Source organism: Danio aesculapii, chromosome 14 (genome assembly GCF_903798145.1).
Source record: "Danio aesculapii chromosome 14, fDanAes4.1, whole genome shotgun sequence".
NCBI classification, from domain to species: domain Eukaryota; kingdom Metazoa; phylum Chordata; class Actinopteri; order Cypriniformes; family Danionidae; genus Danio; species Danio aesculapii.
The window spans coordinates 25,582,848-25,608,469 of record NC_079448.1 but is presented as its reverse complement, the minus strand read 5'-3'; the positions used below and the strand labels follow the sequence as shown (position 1 = coordinate 25,608,469).

Sequence of the window (25,622 nt, the reverse complement as noted above, 5' to 3'; positions counted from 1 at the left end):
TATTAAGGAATGCAAGACTATACTAGAAGAACATGTTATCTTGTAGTCCGAATGCATTTAATCATGGTCACTGTTAAAATAAAATTAAACAAATTGATTGACCATTAATCCAAAATTGTGCAGCTATAAAGGTGACTACAGTGCAAAAATGCTTTTTGTTTTTATTTCAAATATGTCAAAATTCACAAACTAATGAGCATTTATTAGACAAGCAAAAAATAGTTTTGTTTTCAGAATTATCATGTCAAAATTAAGTGAGTTTTTCCTTAAAAACAAGCAAAATAATTGTATTTTAAAGCAAAAAAAGAGGCTTATGCAAAACTTAAGGTGCTTTATGGATCCAGGAAAAGTTCCTTGTTGTAAGTCCTGGCAGATAGATACATCTGTAAAATGCTCACTGCCATTCACTGTGCAAGATTGACTGACAAATTAGTTATCGATAAACAAATCTGAATTATGTGCATCATATCAACTCTCTGGTTCTCTTAAATCTGTAACCACTTTTAAAAATTAATTCAGCTTTTAGGCCTGTGACGAAATCAATTTTTTATTGTACGATATATTGCACCAAAATATATAGTTTTTTATGTATGGGTGATATATATTACAGCACCAAAAATGATTAAGGTCATGTCCATGTGTTGTGCGATAAGTCGACATATTGATAATTGTGAGTTCTCGATACTCAACCCTAGTCAGCAGCCAGGGAAGAATTCATTACAACTACACGCACAATACACAATATTTTAATTAGTTATTTTTTTAACAACACCCACAAAACAATGTAGGGTGACATTTCTTATCAGCAGATCATAGAATGGTTTCAACAAAGGAGTACGCAACACATTTTCGCTATAAATATTAGATTGACAATACTTGTAAGACTGATGTTATATCTTTTAAATCCATTTCTCCACATGATAGAAAGATCATGTTTTGGATCAACCTTCATACCTGTATGGCAAAGTCAATGAGGCCACTTATATTAAGAGAGTACTCCATGAGGTCAAAGATGAACTGAATGTGTTGGACCAGTGGGAGGTGATAGGACATCCCTAAGGCAAAGCTGGTGATTTGCTCCAGAACATTCCTGGACACCTGTGAGAAACCAAACAAACCAATTTAGCCAAAAGGTCATATGAACACACAGGAACGCAAATCCAGCAAATCCATTTGAACCCTTAAAAGTAAAATGCTGTACATGATTTCTTAAAGCTTTTTCTTAGTCATTCTGCTAATGCTAAGCAAAATGCTAAAAGACAACGTTCAACCAAATACCATGCTAGTTTCACAGGAAGTGATGATTTTATTTTCTTGAACAGGGGGAAGTTGATTTGTTCACATTATTATGGTGGTTTAAGAAACCAACATTCTGTTATACTACATAAACTTCTTAGACTTAAAACCAAAACTCCAAACTGGTCTGACTCAGGTTGCTGTATCTTCTCCAACTGATCCGACTTACGGTTTTCCAAAAACTGACCCGGAAAATTCAGAAAAAGTGCCATTGACTTAACATTGGACCAAAAATTATGACCTCATAACTTGTGTTACATGTCATACAGACTTAAGGTTGGGCTCATTTAACTCAGAATACCAATCTGCCAATCACCGATGACCTTTTAACTTACTAGTCACGCCATAGCAACCACTTACGACACCCTAGCAACTGTCCCATAGACTTCCATTATAAAAACTGTCATTGAATTTACATTTGGACATAATTAAAACACATCAATGCATACTAACAATATACTAATTCATACTGGAAACATACTAACGACATAATCCATAGTAGAAATATACCAGCAAACATGCTAATTCATATTACATTCATGCCAATTCATACTGGAAACATGCTAGCAACATGCTAATTCATGCTAACAACATGCAAATTTATGCTAGAAACATGCTAATTTATGTTAGCAATTGTCTAGCAACCACTCAGAACACCCTAGCAACCACTTAGCAACACCATAGCAATGACCTAGAATACTACAGCAACCGCCTAGCAATACCTTAGCAACCACCTAGCAATGCCTTTAAAACCACCTAGCAACCACTCAGCACACCCTAGCAACCACCTAGTAATCGCCAAGCAACCATCTAGCAATGCATTAGCCACACTCTAGCAACCACTCAGAACACCCTAGCAACAGTCTACCAACACCTTAGCAACCACCTAGAAACACCTTTGCAACCACCTAGCAACACCATAGCAAGCACCTAGCAACGTCTTAGCAACCGCCTAGCAACGCTTTAGCAACCACCTAGCAACCACTCAAACACCCCATCAACCACCTAGCAACATCTTAGCAAACACCTAGCAACACCTTAGAAACCACATAGCAACACCTTAGAAACCACCTAGTGATGCTTTAGCAACCACTTGGCAACAGCCTAGCAACGCCTTAGCAACTGCCTAACAACTAATCAGAACACCATAGCAACCACCAAGCAACACATTAGCAATGACTTAGAACACCTTAGCAAACACCTAGCAACACCTTAGCAACCACCTAGCTATGCCTTAACAACCTCCTAGCAACCACTCAGAACACCCTAGAAACCACCAAGCAACATCTTGGCACCCACCTAGCAACACTTTAGAAACCACCTCGCAAAACCTTAACAACTGACTAGTTGTCCTGCATTACTTTATGTAGCATAACTTTGTGTGTAAAGTCTGATTGTGTTTGACACAGAGTCCCACTGACCTGTGAGGTGACCTGGTGCTGGTCAAAGTGTGAGAGGTGCTGGAATTTAGAGAAAATGTCTTCAGCAGTGGGGAAGGCCTCAGGTTTGCTCCGCTTCCTTTTCTGGCCTTCCTCACCTCCTGAGAGAAAAGAAGACAGGACAAAATCTGTACCATTAATCGACTGAGAGCCTTAACAGAATTTCAGAAAGATGAAATGTGAACATTGCTGTCAGAGTATAAAGTGCCCTCATGTAGCATTTATCAGTCAACCGATGAGTTCATTCGGTCAAACTGTTTTTAAAATGAAAATGCACAGAGCTGTCCCTGGACAAAGGGTCAATGTTTGTGCCATGTTTGAAATAGTACTATCTATGGGCAGAGCCGTGTATTGTCAAGGCCAAAGCCATACTTAGTCTGGTGAAATAATGGGATGTTCAATTACACCTCCATTAAAACGTAAAAGCAAATGCGGGGCAGCTCTTTTTGACCGAGTCGGCCGCTAAGCTTGAAGATAATAAGTCAATGATTGCTATTAGCATTGAAATGGGGCTGCAGCTATGAATATTCAATGACAGCAACAGAGGTTCAGCAGCATGAAAGACTGTTAATAACAGACAAGAGAGGAAATGTGGGGGGAGAAAAAGACATTAGTGCCAAACGTCTCTATTCCACACTCAAGAAGAGATGCAGACATGTCCGCCAAAAAGACAAAGCTATGATTAGTTATACATCAGATACAGTTAGACATAAGATTCTTCAAAGAAAATGTTGTCAATGTGTGATCAATTTGTTTCATTTAACTTATATAAAGTTCAGTTGTGTTCACCTGTCTCTGCTGTACTCTTGCGGTTGAGAACCTTCAGGATGTCTTTGGTGATCTTCTTGATGGCATGGCGAGCTTCATCTCGCTGCTTGCCGACTCCATAGAGAACCACCAGACGCTGGTTACACTCATGACTTGCACTCTCCTCCTGAACAAGTTCATTAAAAAGCATTTATATGTATCAAAATTGGACTGCTAAAAATTGCATGAATATATTTATTGCTCATCAAGGCTGCATTTATTAATTAAACAATTTTCCATGGTTTACTGGAATTATTGATTCTGATTGGCTCAAGGGATTTTTGACTGTTTTCATTGAAATGCACAGGTAGTTCCAGTCAATTCTGATCACCGTTCTAAATCAATGCGCTTTTCCCAAATATTTGTAGTTACCATAGCAACTCATATGTGCTACATAGAAAACCAATGAGAGCTGTTTACGGCAAAAATAATTAGGAAATTACACATAAATTATGCCAAAAAGTCAAGTTAATAGTTTTTCCAAGCAAGAATACAATGATTTTAAAATCAAATCGGCAGTTTATGTATAAGGATTCTAAGCTCCAGGCAGTCAGTGGCAGCTCCGCACTGAGAAAAGCTTTATATCAACCAGGGGTGCGTTTCCCAAACAACGACGTAACTCCTGGCTGAACTATCATAGTATGATGCATCGTTTGGGAAAAGAACGATGTGGTGACGAGTGTTTCCCAAAAGCCCTAGTTTCTCTGCCGCAGATCCATCGCTTGAACCACGATAGTTATATCCTAAAACGCCCTTAATGATGCTCTAAATGGGGTGGAGTAACTACTTCTTTAGAGAAGAACCCCATCATTTCTTTGTGCAAATTATACTGTTTTACACGCACACACATTTAAAATAAAATCCAATATTAGTTTTGGTAAACACACAACTTAGCAACCCAGCTTAGCACACAACTGTAAAAATAGTTTGAAAGCAAATTACACCTAAGAGAGAGAACTATAATGCTTTTTGATTTTTCATCATTCCAACTTTGAATGTTAGAATGTTCTAAAGGAATAGAGCATAGTGGGGATAGAACACAGCCAGGAACTATGTTTCTAACTACAGCTCCAGAGGTGTAGTTGCAAGTGCACAAGTTTACAACGCAGTTTGCGAATGTTCGTTGAAATGATGGATTTGGGAAACGGCAAATCAGCGAACTATGTTTGTAACGACGGAAATTGCTACCTTAGTTGGCTAACGATGGTTTTGGGAAACGCACACCTGACCATCTCAGCACCAGGCACTGGATCTCATCTCTTGCATCTCTGTTGTTAAAACGTGATACATATTTCATCTTTAGTGTATATATCAGTCAGTCTTTGGGCTTTTGAACCTATTATTTCCTCTCAGGTGCATTTTTTTGCAGAATGTTCTCTTACCTGTCCCAAAGTTTTTTTTTCTTTTGCAAAATTAAACACCCCATATTTAACAGCAACGATTTCTGAAATAGGCTTGGCTGCTTTCTCTTCAAAATGCATCTCATATGCCTTTAAAGTGGTCTTTTTGTCAGATCAGTTCCATGAGATCAATTTGCCTAGCCTAATAATTTGATAAAAAAAAAAAAAAAAACACCCCAGGTGTGACTGGGAATGTCTTCTATGTCCACCTGTGATCTTAATAACATTAGCATGTATAAACAGCAGGCACATGATCTCTCTTTCTGTCTGCCTGCCTGTCTGTCACTGCTGAATCAGTAGAGGGACTAGAAAATCTAACACGTCAAAACTGACGAAAACTCAGACAAATATTGTGCTGCAAAGAGCAAAACTAGTTTAAACTTATGAACACCTTAGCGAATGACCATGAAATAAGCAGGATGATCAACGGCTTGCCGTGCGTTAAAGGATTTTAATGCAATTCGCTAGCACGTCGTGTGGTCCTTCGTCACGACGTCATGCATTAAAATCCTTTAACACATGACAAGCTGTTGATTAATCCTTAAATATATCTTAATTTTTTTTTTAAACCGTCAATTCCTAATATATTTCAGAGTTTTTTTTAAAGCATCATCGCTAAATAAAAGAATTACTTTTCAAAAATAACAGCAGCGTATAAAGACCGCACATTATGGCCAGTACATAATATATTTGAACTAAAACTTCACCCTTTCAGTGTGATTTTAAGGCGCATTTCACATTTGTACACTATCAGTTTATGAATGATAAATGAAGGAGCCAGTGGCAAGCTTTGCTACTCAAATTAAATAAAATGTATTTTATTGCTTTATATTATTTGGTGAAAACAATCCTGAGTGAGCTCACCTGAGGAATGGGGAAGTGGGTGGCGTACTGTATGTGGCGGGGCTGCTCATAAACCAGGGGGAAAGCTGGGTCCATGCCCTTATCCTTGGCAGTGCTTTTGCTCTCCTGCTCTTGGGCTGGTTTCTCTGGTGAAGGGCTTCCCTTCGACTCACAGTGCATTGGAGGAGAAAACATCTGCTGAAGGTTCAGATAATGATACAGTTAAATACTGCCTTGTGTTAAACATCACTTTTACAAAATACTCTCTTTCCAACCTCATCAAAGTTAGCGCTCGAGTTGTGGTCTATCTCCATTGACTCGGACATACCAGTATCCTAAAATTAACACAAATGCAAAGAGTAAAGTATGAATCAATTTAATTAATCATATTCCACTACAATATGGCCAAAAAAGAGCTACTTGCCTCCATTTTAACACTGCTTCCTGCATCCTGGTCCTTGCGCTCTGATTCATCGGAAGGTTCATCGCTGGGGGAACGAGGGCGGGGCAGATGGGAGTTGGAGGCCAGGTCACCACGGGATATAAGGGTGCACATGTAGATGTTGTGTGAGAAGACATCATGACGAATGAGCTCGTAGAACAGGAGCACAAGGTTAGAGAACTCCACTCGCTCGCTCTCGTTCCCAGGCTCAGCTTCACAAACACACAAGGACAAAGATTCAGTCTGGTTAAAAGTTTATCTTTTTTTTTTTTTTCATGTGACTACTGCATTTCAAATTGTGGGTTGCACTTGAAGGTGGCATCGTATTTTGTGTTTAGTGCTGTGGTGCCAGCTTGAAATTTGTTTAATTCAGCAGTGTCACTTTTCATATGCATAGATGTTTGTTTGAATACATCTTACACCGATAATGGCGGGCTGCAATGTCGAGTGATGATAAATTGTGAAACTATAGACCCTTTTCACAATGACGTCATTTCACTTCCACCTATCGACAACTCAGTGTACTTTTAGTTCGGGTTTACCTTTGAATAAATGCGATACTTCTCTGGAAAATTTACAAGTGAAAACATTGCAGATTGTGATTTAAGTCTGTTAAAGTATTGGACATGTGTCCAAATGTTTCTCTTTTAATAATGAACTGCTTTTGAGTTTTAAAATGATTGTTTAAGTTATTAAATATAGGAATAAGTTGTTGTTTATCAAGAAAAGGATACGTCTGCAACCTTTTCACTTAATTAATCAGTTTAATTCATCAATAATGGATTTATGATGCTGCTATGAATATAAATGTATATTATTTGTTATGTGAATGTTCCAGCATGAGTAAAATTACAATTAGTAAAAAAGTATTTCATCTATAAATGCAATCAGTTTAATCATTTATTGTTTACTAATCTATTTATTTCAATTTCTCCATTTGAATGAATTAAGACCTTTAGATAGTGTGGTTTTAATTTATTATCTGTATACCTTTCATTCTAATTAATAATAAGTTAAAATAATTTCATAATCTAATCATTTTTAGTCTTATAATCACAACGCAGTCTTCTTATTGTAAGAAAACAGCCGTAGTCACCATCTAACCATATCTGTAGTAAATATACAGTTGACTGGGTGAAGTCTCTATGGGGAGTTCTGTGTAGGTGGAAGTAAAGATACACTGCGTGAAGTGAAACCAGACACTGCATGACGTCATGTGAAAAGGGTCTATTATATGTGCGGAAGGCAGCCCAGCATGATCTCACATTTTGCCATCATAATGTGAAAAAAGGTCTGACGTGGAAATACTCCATGTCAGACATACAACCAAAGCTTAGCAGAAAAATCAAGGCTTGTTTGAGCGCTGCATTTGAGCTACACTGGTTTAGCTGCTCCTCAGGAATGCATTGTCACTGATGCAGTATTAGAGAGGGACAGGGAAACAGCAGCTCATTAGCCTTGAAAGAGACATAAAGTGAAACGGCTCACTGTGGACTGAGGTGTTTGTGTTTGCAGAGTCTGACTTAGGACCCCAGGCATTTGCCTACCTTGCTTGTTGACAAGCAGCGCCTCTGAACATTACAATAGTAAAGTCTAGATCGGATATGCAGCCGGCCGGAAGTGCGATATGCACATCAATATAGCAGCATTTTTCAGAACACTGTATAACAATATATAATATTGTTATAGAATTGTGACAGTTGGGTTAAGGGTTGGGGTAGGCATTAAAAAATACAATTTATTGGGTAATTTAATAGATAACATAAACAATACTCGTTAACTTCCGGCCGCAACTGTATCCGATCTAGCAACAAACCATTACAACTGGTATATTAACGTGACTGCATCACAAGCATATCTGTGGTCTAAAATCTTAAGATCACCATTTTGTTCATCCAGATTATTTACTCTTTGTATTCCCTGAAGTACAGTAATATCTATCAGCATTAGTGTTGTGGAAAGACTCGTTTTAAGGTTTTGAAGTTGATAATGGTCTGCTGAAGGTTATTTGTTTCTAATAAATTGCCATTTAATATTCAATAGATAAATTGTGTGATAAACAACATCACTTCACTGTATGCCGTTTCTAAATGAAGTTCACTAACTGTTTACAGTTTAATAGAAATTACTCTCATAATTCATGTAAAGCATCAAAGGGTATAAGAATAATGTGGATAACTGTAAGTAAAAAAAAAAAGCAGCAGCCCTATGGTTGATCATATAGACTCACTGAGCACAGGTGCCTGTGTGTCCAGAAACTGCAGCAGGACATCCTGAAAGACAGGCAGTGTAGCAGCAGATAGAGACCCTGAGGACACAGAGCCTTTCTCATCCACGACCTCCGACTCACCGCACCTCTAAAAACACACACAAGAACACACACACACTTTTAAACACAGTCATTACTGTGAATATGAACTGTGCAGCTGGATATATTGAAATATTGTGTAGTGCTTTATGATAGCCAGCAGCACCTCTGCCTCAATCTCAGTCTGCCTTTTCTCCAGGAGTTTGGCCACCACCATGGCTCTGTGTGGCCCTGACCTTTTACAGGAAACAGCCCACTCACACAGCAGGGTCACCACTGCATCGTCGTCTGGACTCATCTGAAGTTACAAGCATGTTACAAAACAACCATGAGACAGACAGCAAAAACATTAGGCTAATTTAATTGCTATTACATAGGTAAAATACAGTAATAACATGATTATTACACTTAATTCACACAAAATTCATTTTTCCATTCCAATGCACTACTTTCCCATGCTTTTTTAATGTAAACATGCATTTTGAACGGCTATGCACATGTTTTTAGACCTGGATACCCTCGCACAACAATGCCCTTTATTTAAAAATGATCCCAGAGCACTGTGTCACGCATTTTAAATGCAAAGATGTGCTTTGTGTGTATGGCCCCTTCATATTTTTATCATTTGAGCAAAACGAATAACTGTCTATTACTAGTACACTGCTGTTACAGAGTTGGACTATAATGCTGTAGAATTAAAGAAGAAATATTACAAATTATTATTTTAAATTCTTATAACCTTTTTCCATGTTAATATAGTTTAAAATGATTAAGTAACATGTTTTATTATCAGTGTAAATAAAATATTTGGATGAGCTGCTTACATTTCTTGAGTGTTCTATAATTTTACGAATGATAAACGAATAGCATTAATTTGAAATACATTTTTGGTGAGTATATCTCAAATTTGTAAGGGGGAAAAAAAAGACATCAATGTTTTGAACTGTACTTTATGTTGTTTAATCAAATAGATCAAAAGAGTTACTTTACCTCATGCCCATCTTTGCTTTGTCCTGAGCCAAAGATCCGATTGTATAGAGAATCCAAAGAATTGCTAAAGTCAGACTTCTCAAAGCTGTGGTTATCCAAGACCTCTAATGTATGCAGAACCCGGCTAATGGTGAAACCTATGGAACACACCACAAATTATATTTTATAGGATGAACCATGGGTAAGTCAGTCCCATCCACATTGAGATGCTGAGAACCTCTTTCCTGCTCACCTGCTGTCGTCTCCTGACACTTGTCAAAGGACCAGCGAAACTCCACTGCTTGCCCTCTCTCTTTAATCTGCTCTTCAATCTCCCGAACCTTTGCCCGAACCTGAGAAACATCACAGTTCTTTACAGTTCACAGTTAACATTCACAGTTCCAACACATTAGATGACTTTCAAGTTTATTTTATAATTCATTATTTTACAACCTCTGAATAACACCATTCTATTTACATTAAAACTAATTTAGTCCCATAAAATGTGATTAACAGTCATTTTAGTATTTTAAGTAAGGGGTAATCGTGGCTCTACACCTTTTAATAAATAGCCAAGTTAAGTCTTGTATGACCCAAATGACACTAGGCATGGGACGATAACCGTTTTCAAGGTATAGCGTGGTTTGGAAAGGTTTTAAAACCGTAAAAATTTTCTGCAATACCATTCCCAAGGTATGTGAACGATTATCTATTTACTTTTTTTTGTTTGTTTTTTAGGACAACAGTATCTTCAGCAGAAAAGATGCCATTTTAAATTTGAAACAAATGAAGACGGAAGAAGTCAATAATTAATTTAGTCTGACATGTTTACTGTACCAAAATATTATAAATGTTTCTCAAAATAAAACATATTGTCTTCAAAAGGGAAAAAAGGGTTTTCCTTTCTACCCAGACATTTAAAAAGAATATATTTTAGAGCAGTGATAACAATACCGCAAAACCGTGATACGTTTATCCAAGTATTTCAAACCAACAGAATCTTATACCGGCCCATGCCTAAATGACACATTGTAAAAGCAAGTTGATCATACAATATCAAATGATCTTTAAATTAGGGGATATTACTTTCTCTGTGGTAACTTATCTGTGACATTTATCCCATTCCATCTGCCCCATGTTATATGTAATACTATAATATCAAATTTGATCAGGTTTAAATGACTTTCCAGTGGACGAGGTCATGTAAAATCAAGTGAAGTCATACCTGCTGATTGAAGGTGCTGTTGCCCCCTGGCATGGGTAGATTAGAGGGGGCGATTGGCAAGAGGTCTAACGGAGAGCCGGTCTTATTACGACTATCTGTCAGAGAGTAGTGCCAGACCAGAGCGCTGGGGCAACACAACACGATACTCTACAGCAAGACAAACAGGACAAGAAAAAATGTTGTTGTGGTTAGCAGTGTTGGGGAAAGTTACTTTTGAAAGTAATGTATTACAATATTGCGTTTCTCCCCCAAAATGTAACTAGTTGCATTACTTAGAAACTTTTTAAGGTAAGTAATGCGCTACGTTACTTTGTGTTACTTTTTATTACCTAGTTGAGGCTTGATCTCTTTCAAAACTTTTTTTTTTTCTTTTTTTTTTATAATAGAGGAGCTCTGCAATTAACAACACACTGTACATCCTACTTTTAAAAAAAAAACACATAAAAATATATTTTAGGATAATGTTATATGAAAACTTCGGAGCTATACATGCTGTATAAACAGATTATTGAAAGTGTAAAGCATTGCTACTTTTGTACCATTTGTCTTAATTAAAATCACTGTCCATCAAAACAACTTGCATCAAAATAATGTGATAACACATAAAATTAAGTTATTAGTTTAAAATTTAATTAAACTAAAAAGTAACTTTCGTTAAATTAAAAAAATTAAGTAACTCAAATATTATTACTAATTTTTTAAAGTAATGCATTACTTGTTACAACTCGTGTTACTTGTAATGCATAGGCCCACGCGGACCCTGTGCAAAAGAAATCTGCACATTTCTACAGATTTTTAGCCCATAATTGAGTCTATTTATTTACTTGTGTAAATGTCTGTAAATTTATAATTATTCAGATATTAAATTAATTTCAGAAATATTATTGACTAATATGAAAATGTCAATTTGATTATTTACAATACAATTGCAAAGTAATTTTTCTGTCTTTTAGTCAATATATTATATGAGTGACATGTTTTGTTTACCAAATAAGTGGATCTAATTGGATTTGTAAGCATTAAATAACAGTTAAAAAGCTATTATTTTTGGGTTTCATATATTAAGTTTTTAGTTACAATAATCCCAAAATCATCATGCATAAATCCAGAAATGCAAAAATAGTAAAAAATGTCTGCAGATTCTGTCTGTCTCTAGTAATGCATTACCTCCAACACTGGAGTAAATAATCATCTAATTGTGGTTCAAACAACAATCTCAAACAACAGTGATTGTTGCAAGAGGCAGACATGAATCTACATACAGTACATAAGACACTTTTTAAATATGTTTGCTCTTTAACTTTCAAATTCGCAGTCTCTTTACAGGGGGTTGTTAAGTTGTACTTGTTAAGGGGATAACTGGATAACACTGGTACTTGCTGTTCTATGCAGAAGTTCATTCACCAGCACTTACATGTTAAAACTGCCTTGAGAGTATAGGTGAAAATAACAGTTTTTTTTTAGCTTTGACAAGATCTATCATCCTGCCCACTTCAAATTAGGGGCGAGATAAAGCATTGCTTGTATTTATGCATGTTAGATATTTGCAGGTTATTTTCTGTTAGGCTAGTTTGTTCTGACCATTTCTGGCTTATACAGAGTGTAATGAATTAATATTAAAAAGTTGCAAAGTGCCAACTTAAGCCAATTCATACTTCTGCGTCAAGTGCACATGGTAGGTTCAGTGTAGCCTTCATACACTTTAAGTCACATAACCTAGTCACATACATTTAAATTAAATTAATTAAATAAATAAATAAATAAATAATAATAATAATAATTATATATATATACAATAATAATTACATAAAAACATACATTTCACAACAATCCAGGGCGGGACTGTTTAACTACTCTCAAGTCCTGCAGAAACCTCCGAATGGATTCTTCAGTTTTGTGTTTATTTTATGATTAAAGCTGTTGAACATTTGCTGTTTCCAGCCGTTGTTCTCTGAATGAGTTTGAACTATGGCTACAGTAGTATTGAACACATTACTCAAAACACCAGAAATGAAACTTGACACAGTGAAACATATAAACCTCCCTGCGTTTCAGAAGTATTATCAGCTACATACAGGGCATGTTCTGTGGGGTACAGCGATCCCTTGATTCAGTAGTATAAAAGGGGCTCACAAAGTACACAAAAAAAACTCAAAGCACAAAAACTAATCAATTAATCACTAAAGCCCAAAACTGTTCACATAAAAATGAAAATTCTCTGATTATTTACTCACCATTCACTTGTCACAAACCTGTTTTTTTCTGTTGAACACAAAGTAAAGAAAAAAATGTTGAAAACCTTTAACCACTGACTTCCATGGTGTTTGTGTTTACTATAATGGAAGTCAATGGTTACAGGTTTTCCGTTTTCTTCAAAATATCTTGATTTGGGTTCAACAGAAGAAAAAAACTCAAAGGTTTAGAACCGCTTGAGAAGTGAGTAAATAGTAAGTAGATTTTAAATGTTGGGTGAACTTTCCCTTTAATTTTCCAGGTAAATTTGATAATCATGACAGCCCTAGTTGCAATGACAGATGTATGACAGTACCTGTAGCATGCAGCTGAGTCCAAACACCACTGGCCTATGCTGGGGGCAGATGTAGAAGTCTGTGAAGGGGGTCTGCGGCTGGTTGCCCCCTGCAGGTTGAGATGTGGGTGTTGGGGGCAGAGCGTTCCCCTGCTGTGCAGAAATGCTATGGGCCTGATGCCCACCTGGACCTGGCCCGATACTGCCATCGCTCAGCAGCAAATTGAGCCGGCGTGTGCAGAAATATGCCAACCGTCTAGATAAATATGCTGACTGCACAAACTCCCCAGAGTACTGAGAGAAATAATGACAAGGGTCAAAATAATAACACACCATTCAGAAAATGTGAAAAATCTGAAGAACACTGTGGAATTAATTAAAATGTCAAAAACTGAGCTGAATGTACTAAATGTCTAGTTTAAGTTTTTTAATTAAAACATAAGTCATTGCAATGAAAATTATAGTGATTAAACACTATAAAATCTGTCTTTGACAAAAACTTCAATACTAAGCCTGGACTAACTGTAACAAATATTTTCCAATTGTGTGTCAGCACAATTTTATCCAAGAATAGCATCAATAACATCAAATACAATAACAATAATATCACTGCAGTTTAACCAGGATTATTTTCATTAAACAAAAATAAATAAATAAAAATAAATATGAATAAAAATAGAATATACGCAACAATCTAATTCACAATACAAACAAATAGATATAGTGTAAAGTATAATGGTATATTTATAATTCTAAATTAGCCCAATAAACATTTGGTAGCTGAAAGCATAATAAATTATTTATACAAGGCTGTTCCAAAGCTTCCATGCAGGCCTAGTAATAACTGGCAAGAGTGTTGTATTGTAGACGTGATGAATCAAGGCTCAAGGCACTTTTTTACTTAGTACCGACTTCTGATTTTTTTCTGGTGCTCCTAAATATTTGGAGAAACCACCAAAAATGAATGAACACCACTGCAAATTGTATATTAAGGGATTTATTTTATTAGAAAACAACATCGATAAGGACTAACAAAAAAGAGAAACAACTATCAAACATCTATAATGCTGTGATGACCTATTGATATTCGTGCAGTAATTCCAAAATAAATGAGTTATAAACTATTAATGATGACAATAATACTAACAATGAATTACATTTGTCATTATCATGCTGCCTTGAATGTGCTTGAATGAAAGGTTTGTGCTATAAAAACTGTTATTTTATCAAAAATAAATCGATGGTTTGCATCAAACAAAAATAAAGCATTGCAGTCAGAAATATTTATTTTGCCCTATTGTTTTTATATGCATGTCAATTTAATAAATACTGTTTCTGCCAGAAAACAAACGAAAGATTATAATAAATCATTCAATTCAATGATGAAAGCTGCAAAGCAGTCATCAGTAACTAAATAGAAAGATAATATACATCTCAAGAAATAATGGACAAAAGAAAAAAGTCTCACTTCTGCCAAAGTTTTGGTTTGGGTTTGTGTCATTTTAAACACTCACACTCGTTATGAGCTGATTTTCATTTTTCTGTGTTTGTAGAAAAAAGCAGGTGAGTCAGCCGACCCAATATATGAGCGGGGCAGAGCAGAATTCTCGCGATGACCACTGGAGCAATACCGCTCTTTGTTATGAGCCGCAGTTTCAGTTTAAACTTAGTTAAAGCAAGCTTCTTTGGCGATGATGTACAGTGTTAGACTTCACGTTTAGCGGACATTTGCGCTGAACACGCAGTGAATGCAATGCATGGAGATTCGGGCACCTTCCCTGAAAACACTTGATTGATCTCGGCTGGCGGATCAAAATTCACCACACGATCGCCGTCATCGGTGCCATTATTTGTAACTTTAGGTGGGGTTTGCAAGCCTGTGTACTTTTCACTCTTCAGCCGTTTGGAATTCCCTTGGTCACAAAAGCTCCCTGTCATCTGACAGCAGATAGCCTCGAGTGATTGACAGCTAATATGAACCAATATAGCAGCAGGGAAGACCGATTCAGCACATTTATGGAAAAAAAAAAAAAAAAAATCAAAACAGGTCGCACTACTATATGCAGTCAACTACGACTATATGCAGTCGCACAAATGCTCCCAAATTTAATGAAGTCGCTTAGATTAAATTTCCAAAATTCTAAAATGGTCGCAATTTCGGGCTCTGTGAATGCTTTAGTGTTTATTAATAATGTGAATTAGTTTTTAAATTTTGGTTGTATTTATTCAAATTATAATTATTTTTGTTTTATTCTCTCAATTTATTTAATTTTTAATCTTCAGTTAATCTAAACTAAAATAAATATTTTATTACAAGTACCAAATATTATTAATTTGATAGTTTACCTTTAATAAACTGTATTAATATATTAACTTTATTAAAACTTTATATGTGAAAGCTTGACATTTAGTAAGCTTTTGATCTCAAATCAAGATTTAGTTTAAAGTCATTTACTTATTTATTAAGTAGCCGTGCAATAAGCAGCATAAAGCATATCCAGCTGGTCATCGCAAAATAAACCTCTTCAAAGCAATACACAAGTTAATTCTGTTCTAACCTGCTGATGTGGATTATACCTTATATAAACACCCCCCACCCCCTGACAGCTTTGCTGCTGACGGTTGTTGAGTGTCATGCTGCATTAACTGACCTGTAACAGGAGTGGCAGAAGCAAACGCAGAAGCTCATCCTCTCCAGGTCTAATCTTCTCAAAGCACTCCAGCACCCAGGTGAGGAACTCGTGTCTGTCCAACATACCATCCTGAGATATACAAGCAAACACAGTTAATACCAGACCTTATAAACTACCTTTAATCTGACAACCCTCAGTTATCAGAGTATATACAGGAATCAGAGAGTGAAATTCAATACCTTTTAAAACCCTTCTTTTAAGACTCTTTCCATACAATTGAAGACCTTATAACCACTTTAGGTTTCAACCGGAAACACTGGTGAGATTTTAACTTACAGTATATTTACGAAATATGAATGTAAGAAACCAATCCAAAACTAAAACATTATTCATATACTGAATAAAAATCTATTAAATCTAGATAATTTAGCAGGTTGACGCCTACAGAACTGCAGAAGTAATGGTGTTGCCCTCGTAACTGCGCTAAACAAAGCAGCATGATGTCAAACCTAGCAGAATTTTACTGATTTTATGAACAACACAGCATCCTGATATTCACAGATTTAATTCAGATTTAATACATTGCATAATCAAAAATGATATAAAATGTAATACCTTGCAAAATAGCTTTAAGACCTTTTCATACCTTTTAAGGGCCTTACATTTCTCCACGTTCATTTATCAACTTTTAATACTTTTTAAGACCCAGCGGACACCCTGGTTATATATGGGCGCACGGCAAGCACTTTTGCAGGGGTTAATTGCCAGTTTTTGTTATTTTATGTTGATTTTGAAGTGCACTTACGCTTTTAAGACTTTTACATCAAAAACTTTTATTATTATTCTATTATGTTTCTATAATGTTGCACAGGTTTATTTTTGATAATTGCCAACAATACATTGCACGAGTCAAAATGGCAAAAAAAAAATAAATCTATACAATATTAAGTATCATGTTCCATAAAGATTTTGTAAATGTCTTAGTGCAAAAATTTTATTTTTAATTAGTAATACGCATTGCTAAGAACTAAATTTGGACAACTTAAATGGCAATTTTATCTGTATTTGAATTTTTTTAAATCTCAGATTGTAAACTTCCGAGCAGTTGCACCTTCTCCATATATTGTCTGTTCTAACAAATACATACCACACATAAATGGAAAGTTTACTTACTCAGTTTTCCTTCATTCATTCATTTTCCTTCTGCTTAATCCCTTTATTCATCAGGGGTCACCAAAGTGGAATGAATCACCAACCTATCCAGCATATATTTTACGCAGCGGATGCTTTTCCAGCTGCAACCCAGTACTGGGAAACACCCATATACACTCACATTCACACACACATTCATTCATTCATTTTCTTTTCGGCTCAGTCCCTTTATTAATCTGGGGTTGCGGCAGCGGAATAAACCGTCAACTTATCCAGCATACGTTTTACGCAACGGATGGCCTTCCAGCTGCAACCCAGTACTGAGAAACACCCATATCCACTCACATTCACACACACAATCATTCAATACGGCTAATTTAGTTTATTCAATTCACCTACAGAGCATGTCTTTGGAATGTGGGGTAAACCGGAGCATCCGGAGGAAACCTATGCAAACTCCACATGGAAATGCCAACAGGCCCAGCAGGGACTCGAACAAGCGACCTTCTCGCTGTAGGGCAACAGTGCTAACCACTGAGCCACCATGCTGCCCCTATTCAGTTTTCAGTTAATCTCAATTTCTAAATAAATGACACTTATGATGGTTTTGTGTTCCAGGGTCACATATACAATTTACCCCCCTCATGAAAACACACTTTGAATTGAATCATTGATTGTAGACTGTGAAGTAAATGCCAACCTTTGTTACTGGCTAAATGTATAGTATTTAAAATTTGGACAGAAAAGCTGCATGCCCAGTGCCCACCAATGTATACTTCTGAATGCATGTTTGACAGTCAATATCCCCTATAGCTAGGCACTGCTGTTTAAGGTTAAAATGCACAAATACTGGGTACATAGAAAACAATCTTTAATAAAGTAATAGCGAACATATAATAAAAACAGTCTTGTATATAACTTGTGTGGTGCAACAATGGTGCAACCATTGAATCAAATAAGGTCAATAGACCATTGTCTTACTTTCAATCTTTCAGAAACGTCTAAACCAAATTAGTAGTAGTAAAATCATAAGCAGTAACTTTAAGTAAACAAAGAAAAAAGTTCTTACTGCCACAGTCTGAAACATATTTTTATGGCCTCCATGGAATGTTCGGATTCCAGTTACACAGAGGCATATTGTGTCACATTTCTCTAGAAAATTCTCTAGCAAGTGCAGTGCAGTCTGTGTGTGAAGATGCTGCAGGCAGTGGCTTTGCATAAGCAGGTCATGATAAACAATTCTTGTTGTGCGATATATTGTCATGGAAACTGTTTAGTGATATTGTTGATCATTTAAGCCACAGATTTTATAATGATTATACAATATAATAAGCATAAACACTTTCAAGGAACAAAATATTTCATTATTAAAGTTATTTAGATTCTGTAATTTTATGGAGAAAAAAATTAAAAATGAAATGTCATATGGGGCAACGCAGTGGCGCAGTAGGTAGTGCTGTCGCCTCACAGCAAGAAGGTCACTGGTCCGAGCCTCGGCTGGGTCAGTTGGCATTTCTGTGTGAAGTTTGCTTGTTCTCCCTGCGTTCGCGTATGTTTCCTCCGGGTGCTCCGGTTTCCCCCACAGTCCAAAGACATGTGGTACAGGTTAATTGGATAGGCTAAATTGTCCGTAGTGTATGTGTGTGTGAATGAGTGTGTATGTGTTTCCCAGTGATGGGTTGCAGCTGGGAGTGCATCCGCTGCATAAAACAAATGCTGGATGAGTTGGCGGTTCATTCCGCTGTGGCGACCCCAGATTAATAAAGGGACTAAACTGACAAGAAAATGAATGAATGAAAAAATTAAATGTCATATACACTTTGACACCAGTGGCTTCAATGGCTTCAAAGTGGACCGCAGATTTGAAACGCAGATCCTCTGGACTATTTCTTAACTTTCAGCAGATTTGAGAACCACATGTGAAAATTCACATTTTCTTCACCTGTCAGAAACAATTGTTTTTAAACCTGAGCTTGCAGAATTCTCTAACTGAGATCAGATGTGATGACAGAGGCTGCGCAATCAGCTAAAATGTTGCTAACATCCATTTTTATATAAACACAATAGGAGATTGCCCCTCCAAAAATTATTGAGAGCATGTCAATTTATTGTGTGATTAGTGGATCTATTGATTATTGCGACATGCTGAGCTTACGATACATCCATGAATAAATGTTTCCAAGTGAAGTATGAAGTAGTCAAGGAATAGGGAGCAATGATTTATGGATATTTGCTATATGCTATATGTACACCCTATCAATCGAACACAGTTCATGCATGGAGGATCTCTTCTCTTCTGGTTTCCTGATTCAGGTGTGTTAAATAAGAGAGACATGCAAAATATGCGGAGCAGTGGCTCATGAGGAATGGGATTAAAAACCACTGCTATTACATAATAAAGTGGCACATTCCACAACCTGTCAATTCGGCTTTAACATAAGTGTGTTTTCAGATGAACGGGAAAGTTTTGAGTTCTATAAAGTTCTACAGTACAATGATGTCCTAGAAGTAAAATGATGAACAAAATTGTAATTTCTCGCTTCATGAAAGCTTTCAATAAAAATGAGCTTGCATACCTGAAACATGAACATGGCCAGTTTCTCGTTGTACTCCCACTGTTTCATGGCAGTTTCCACCTCGGCAGGAGGAGCAGGCAGAGGAGACCCGCAGCCCTGGCTGGGAGACTGTCTGTAAAACTCCGCCACCTTCTGCAGCTGCTCCCACAGGTATTTAGTAATTATCTGAGTCCATTCTGCATCAGCCAGATAAAACCAGTGAGACGTTGCAGCATTTTATATTCATTTACGAATTAAAAGAGGACAGTGCTGCTTGTTGAACAGCCAAATTACTCTACAAACATATATATATTGAAGCTCAATAAACACACTGACCTATGCAGGGGTCGATGACGTGCCTTTTCTTCATCTTGTTTCGGTTATGGCAGCATGATACGCACATGTCATTTTAATCATCCAAGCAGATCGCATCACTGGCACAGAGTACTTGGCAAGGTAGCCAAACACTTCCTCTTTCTTGCTGAAGATGGGAACCTACAGCACATATATAATGATTGATGTAAAATTGATGACTTTTTTTTGCACACTTGAATGCACAGTTTCAAAATATGATCCATGACTTGCTATACAAACGTTCTCTCAACTAACAGGTGTTCTTTTAATGGACATGAAAGAAGATATTTTGAATAATGTTGCTAATCAAAGTCAACTAACTTCCACAATAAAAAACAAAATACTATGAAAGTCACATTTTTTATTATTATTAATTTTAAGAACAAAACAATGATAAAAATCAAAACAACTGGAGCATCAGTAACTGGTGGAACGACAACAATTTTCATTATTGGCTAAACGATTCCTAACTAAACATTATACATTTACAATTGCCACACTCGCACTGGTGATTTTATTTTCGTGTGTATATGTGTGTACTATATCCATATTAGCAAAAGTATAGTCAAAACGCTGGTTTATACTTCTGCGTTGAGTGATCGGCATTACCCACGGCACCTGCCTTGCGCTTATTTGTGCATTTATAGTTCTGCGTTAATATTCTATGTATAATAACACTTCCGAAACGCTAGCTAGCAGTAGGTTTTTATGTTCCTCCGTGTCGAGTTTCTTTACGGGTGTTTTGTTTTTTCTGATTGCTACCTTAACGTACAAGTAGCTAAAACTCGCTCATTGAGAAGCGGAAAGAGGTGGACGTGCAACGACTTTAATCATAAGGTAAACACAAAACAAGTGTTTCCATCTAGAGCTACTTCACGGGGCTCGACACTTGTAAACACTTGCTCCATTGGGCTTGCGGATCTCAGTCCCGCCTACACTGGTCACAGGTACCAAGCCGACCAATCACAAAGCTTGCGCTACATTTGTTGCAACGTGTTGTTACATTTTTAGAGATGTGCGCGTCAACATTGGCATCAGCCACGGTGAGGACTATGCGACTGCGTGAAGGCTGCGCCAAAGCATATGCGTGCGTTTGACACAGATGTTTAAATCAGCCTTCAGTCTGGCCAGTAAGAATGAACTAGAAAGGGCAAATTACAGCAATGCTCTTTTTATTGTGTACTGCAGAAATATTATGGTATGCATTGCCAAAATATCATCTGTATTATTAGTAGGAATTAACAACAAACCTTTAAAAATGTAAAAATAAATAAACAAAACATAAAAATGATTCACCTTATTCTCAGCGCAATAGCAGGTGCAGCCATTTTAATCTTTTTTGGCTCAAGACGTCCGATCTCATTCACTTCCATTCATTTTTAGACATTAAAAACAGCTTGTTTTGCTGCTTGATGTTCCAAACTGATATTTTCTTTTTATATTGTTTTACTTTGTCTGTATAATCATGTAAACACTTGTTTGTAGAGTAAGTAGTTTGACTGTTTTCTGCCATTTATTATTCCTAGTCATTTCTCCCACTGGCAACTGAATCGGAAGTTCTAAAACAGCATCAAAAACGAGCGCACTTCTGCATTGAAGAATACGGTCAATAAGTTACAGTGAAAACTTCATATTCAATAAGTCAGTCTGACTGCTATACATTTAACGCAACCTTCTAAAATAATCATTTATTTGACATTGTTTACATTTTTTGCAATGTGGATGAAAGCAAAGCAAAGATGAACGTCCAGAGTTATTTTTGGTGGCACTGCACAACATGTTCTGAACCTCTAGAATTGACTTGTTCAAACCTTTTTAGCAAGCTGAGTTAGGGGTTTGGTCCCGGCCAAGTCTGTGAACCAGTTATTAATGGAGCTCTGTGACCTCGCTGTGACGAGCCAGAAATTATCCTTCTGGTTGACCTGCGGCTTCCTCTTCCCGGTGTCTGGAAAAGTGTTGCAGCGTAACTTCTCTGCAATAATGCTGCTGAAGTTTGAGCTGATCTGTAAAGCAGAAAATAACAGCAACCCCGAGATCAAACAAATGAGGATTTGACTTCTAAAACACAAGCATGCAAAGTACTTTAAAATTGGCAAGCCTACCTTTGAAGAGTTGAAATTGACATTTTTAGCGCTGCCATGTTCATCGCCTGAAACAGCTGGCTGGTTGTTAAATCCTTGCTTGACGTTCAATGCAGTTAACTCATCCTAAACAATGAGACATCGACAGTTCTGAATGACTTATGCATGCATATACATGTTCTTTGGTAGGGACGCTCTGAGGAGGATTTTTGCAGCCAATACCAATTACCGATTCCTTGATTGGCCAATACTGAGTACCAATTCTGATGCGTCAAGCCATATAATGGTTTAAGCACATTTTCCCTCTAGAATGAACCTTAAGAGAAGATCTCGCCATAGAGGTAAAGTTTGTTTTATAACGCACAATCGATCATTTAGAAGTCTCTATATTGAAGCTGGTTCTTCTTAAGTTGCCTCAGCGCCTATTTTTCTTGAGGCAACTTAAGAAGAACCAGCTTTCATCAGCCATCTTGGTGAACTTCTACCGCTGCACAATAGAAAGCATCCACAGTCTGGTATGGAAGCTGCTCTGTTGCTGAGCGTAAGGCACTGCAGCGGGTGGTGAAAACTGCCCAACGCATCACAGGGACTACACTGCCAGCCATAGAGGACATCCAGAAGAAACGTTGTCTGCGCCGAGCACGCAGTATTCTTAAGGACACCTCTCACCCTGCTCACAGACTGTTTTGCGATTCAGGCTCCCCCGGACAAAAACCAGCAGACTGAGGAACAGCTTTTTCCCCAGAGCTGTCTCCCTTATGAACTCTGCCCCTCACTGACTCTTTTGCTCCCCCAATACACCACCCACTCTCCTCTAACTTATACTCCTCACAATCACTGCACTATTTAACATTTGCACATTTAAAGTTTGCACATATTCATGCACTACATTGCACTGATTCACTTATTTGAACTGTACATACCCACTGCACATGGACATTTGTAATTATGTTTATCTATCTGCACACTTCTGATTACTAATAGCATCCTGTACATATACTAATTTATTGTACATCTCTGTTCATAGCAAATACAACCTGTATATAATGCTCATAGTACATCCATCTGTAAATATCACCATAGTTTTTCTATAACTGCACTTTATAACTTATACCTGTATCCTGCACTTGCTGCTATTGCACTGCTCGTTAGACCTAAACTGCATTTCATTGCCTTGTACTTGTACATGTGTAATGACAATAAAGTTGAATCTAATCTAAAAAAAAAAATAAACAAATTCTTTACCATGTTACTTTGAATACTCAATCAGAATTAGCATGCAAGTGTGACTTCAAAACAACATTAACACTACCTAATTGACTGTGAAGAATGTTGTACTTTGATAGTCATTTGCTGCTAATAAGATTTCCCTATTTAGAATTTACAAAGAATACTTTTCTGAAATTATATTATTAAGGAGAATGTCTGAATATCCGAATATAAAACCAACTTTACCTCTATGATCTCGCCTTACCTAAGAGAATAAATTAAAGATGCCGCATTTAATACCATAAACACGTCTCTTATAACCATTTAGGTGTGAACATGTCATGGCCAGAAGCAACTATACAGAAAACAAGTCATTCATTCATTTTACATCGGCTTAGGCTATGTATAACATAGAGGAGCGCTTGTGCATCTTCCTCCGCTTGTAAACTCATTAATAAACACCTAAGATTGGTTCATGAAATGCAACTATCGGCAAATTTATTTAGGCAAACAAAAAATCCAGAACAAAAACTTGAAGGTAAATGAAATATAATAAATCACATGCAATGTTAAAATGTACAAAAAAACTATAGTCACTGTGCTTATGATACAGTCTTTTATATAAGCATTTTTAATTTGTAAAATGTTGTAAAATTTCAGTTTCTTACACAGAATGATCTTTCATTTCATAAGATCTGTTGGCTGTATATCTTTCTCAAAGTGCTGGAAACCATTTACTTGCATTTTTAGAATCCTAAAGAAACTAAAACCTACATGTTGAATGGTCTGAAAGTGATTATATTAACTGCACATTTTACTTTCTGGGTAAACTATAAATGTGTATAACGGTTGTGTCTAGCTACACAATATTTTAAACATCATGAGCATTATATTTGCATTCATATATAACTAACGTACAAACCGCTGAACGAGTCGATGATCCCTAGAAATGCTGCCTAGCTAGACAGCTTAACAGGTTTTAAAACGCACCCGTGACAAACACATCAATCCACAAGCAGTTGTCAACAAACTTACACATCGCAACAAAACTAACAGGCTATTGGGATTGTTTACATCTTACATCAACATACATTTACAGCATACTAACGGTTAATCACTTAAAAACAAAATAATGAATAATAACTCATATGTTACACATGCAGCGACTTTAAATAGCACTATAACGATGATAGCAGCTTTAAATTAAAAGCTCGATGAATAAAGAGGCTGCCGGCATTTTAAAAGCCGAGCTTAAATAATAAATCGACCTTTATGTCTCTCTATCCATCTGCTACAACAAGCTAAGACGAAGACCGAAATAATATGATGTTTTTCTGCTCAGCTAATCGAGCCGTTCGGTTCATTGTTATTGGCCGTTAGCTGAGGGCAGGGCCTGATCTTAACAGCCCCGAAAAAGCACAGTTTAGCTCATTATTTACAAATGAAATGTGGCTAGAGAGAAAGAAGGAAAGTCGTCCGACCTCTTTTTGCTTCGGGTCCTGTGGATAAACGTCCGGAGGACCGAGTCTGGGCCGTTTAAGAGGCCTGTGTTCGTAGCTCAGAACGCCGAAGGCAGCCATCATCCCCGCGGCATGTCAGCCCGGTGTGTAGCCGATCCTGAGCGCTGCTGCTGCGGCTAGAGCTCCGCTGCTTCACCGATGCTTCCGCTCAGACGGGGATGATGGGAAAATTCATGACAACATAAAAGTCCTTCCAGTACAGCAGCTTTTTTAAATAAAAATGAGCTTGCATGTAGGATTTAAATGTTTATTTTAGAATGTCGTTGTATTTAGATTGTAGCTAACTGTGTAATTTTTAATATTAATGACAAAAGTATTTTAATGCAAATTTCTGAGAGTGATAAAAGTCCTAAGTCCTAAGCCATGAAACTGATATTTCTTAACTTACCTAATTAATTGTATTATGAACGTCATTTTAATGTATACGTTATTTTAAAAAAAGAAAAAAGGTTTTCCATACAGGTGAAATGACCAAAAAAATCTAAATTTCATTAACAAATTGTTTGTGAAAAAGATTTTTAAACACACAAACAAAATTATCTAAAAGTCACTGTCTAGACCTCCATTGTTTTTATGTACAGCTAGATATAACCCTAACAGAAATTCATTCATTCATTCATTCATTCATTCATTCATTTTCTTTTCAGTTTTGTCCCTTTATTAATAAGGGGTCGCCACAGTGGAATGAACCGCCAACTTATCCAGCATATGTTTTAAGCATCGAATGCCCTTCCAGCCACAACCCAACACTGGGAATCACCCATACACACACATAGGGCCAATTTAGCTTATTCAATTCACCTATAGCACATGTCTTTGGACGCTAGTCCAAAGACATGTGCTATAGGTTGCTAGTTGCTCG

General features: G+C 36.8%; 1 protein-coding gene across 1 annotated transcript in view; it reads right to left on the bottom strand.

The window, feature by feature from the left end:
* med12 (mediator complex subunit 12) overlaps positions 1–24,907 on the bottom strand; it is a 60,462-nt gene extending 35,555 nt beyond the window's left edge. The window contains 19 exon segments of the mRNA XM_056472987.1: positions 955–1,098; positions 2,718–2,836; positions 3,525–3,669; positions 5,807–5,983; positions 6,061–6,120; positions 6,210–6,439; positions 8,458–8,584; positions 8,702–8,833; positions 9,526–9,662; positions 9,758–9,857; positions 10,730–10,876; positions 13,278–13,550; positions 15,908–16,018; positions 19,618–19,793; positions 19,933–19,974; positions 19,977–20,091; positions 21,762–21,953; positions 22,053–22,157; positions 24,722–24,907. Coding sequence (XP_056328962.1) covers positions 955–1,098; positions 2,718–2,836; positions 3,525–3,669; positions 5,807–5,983; positions 6,061–6,120; positions 6,210–6,439; positions 8,458–8,584; positions 8,702–8,833; positions 9,526–9,662; positions 9,758–9,857; positions 10,730–10,876; positions 13,278–13,550; positions 15,908–16,018; positions 19,618–19,793; positions 19,933–19,974; positions 19,977–20,091; positions 21,762–21,953; positions 22,053–22,157; positions 24,722–24,823 — 2,634 coding nt within the window. The 5' untranslated portion in view covers positions 24,824–24,907.
* Between the last annotated feature and the right edge of the window lie 715 nt (positions 24,908–25,622).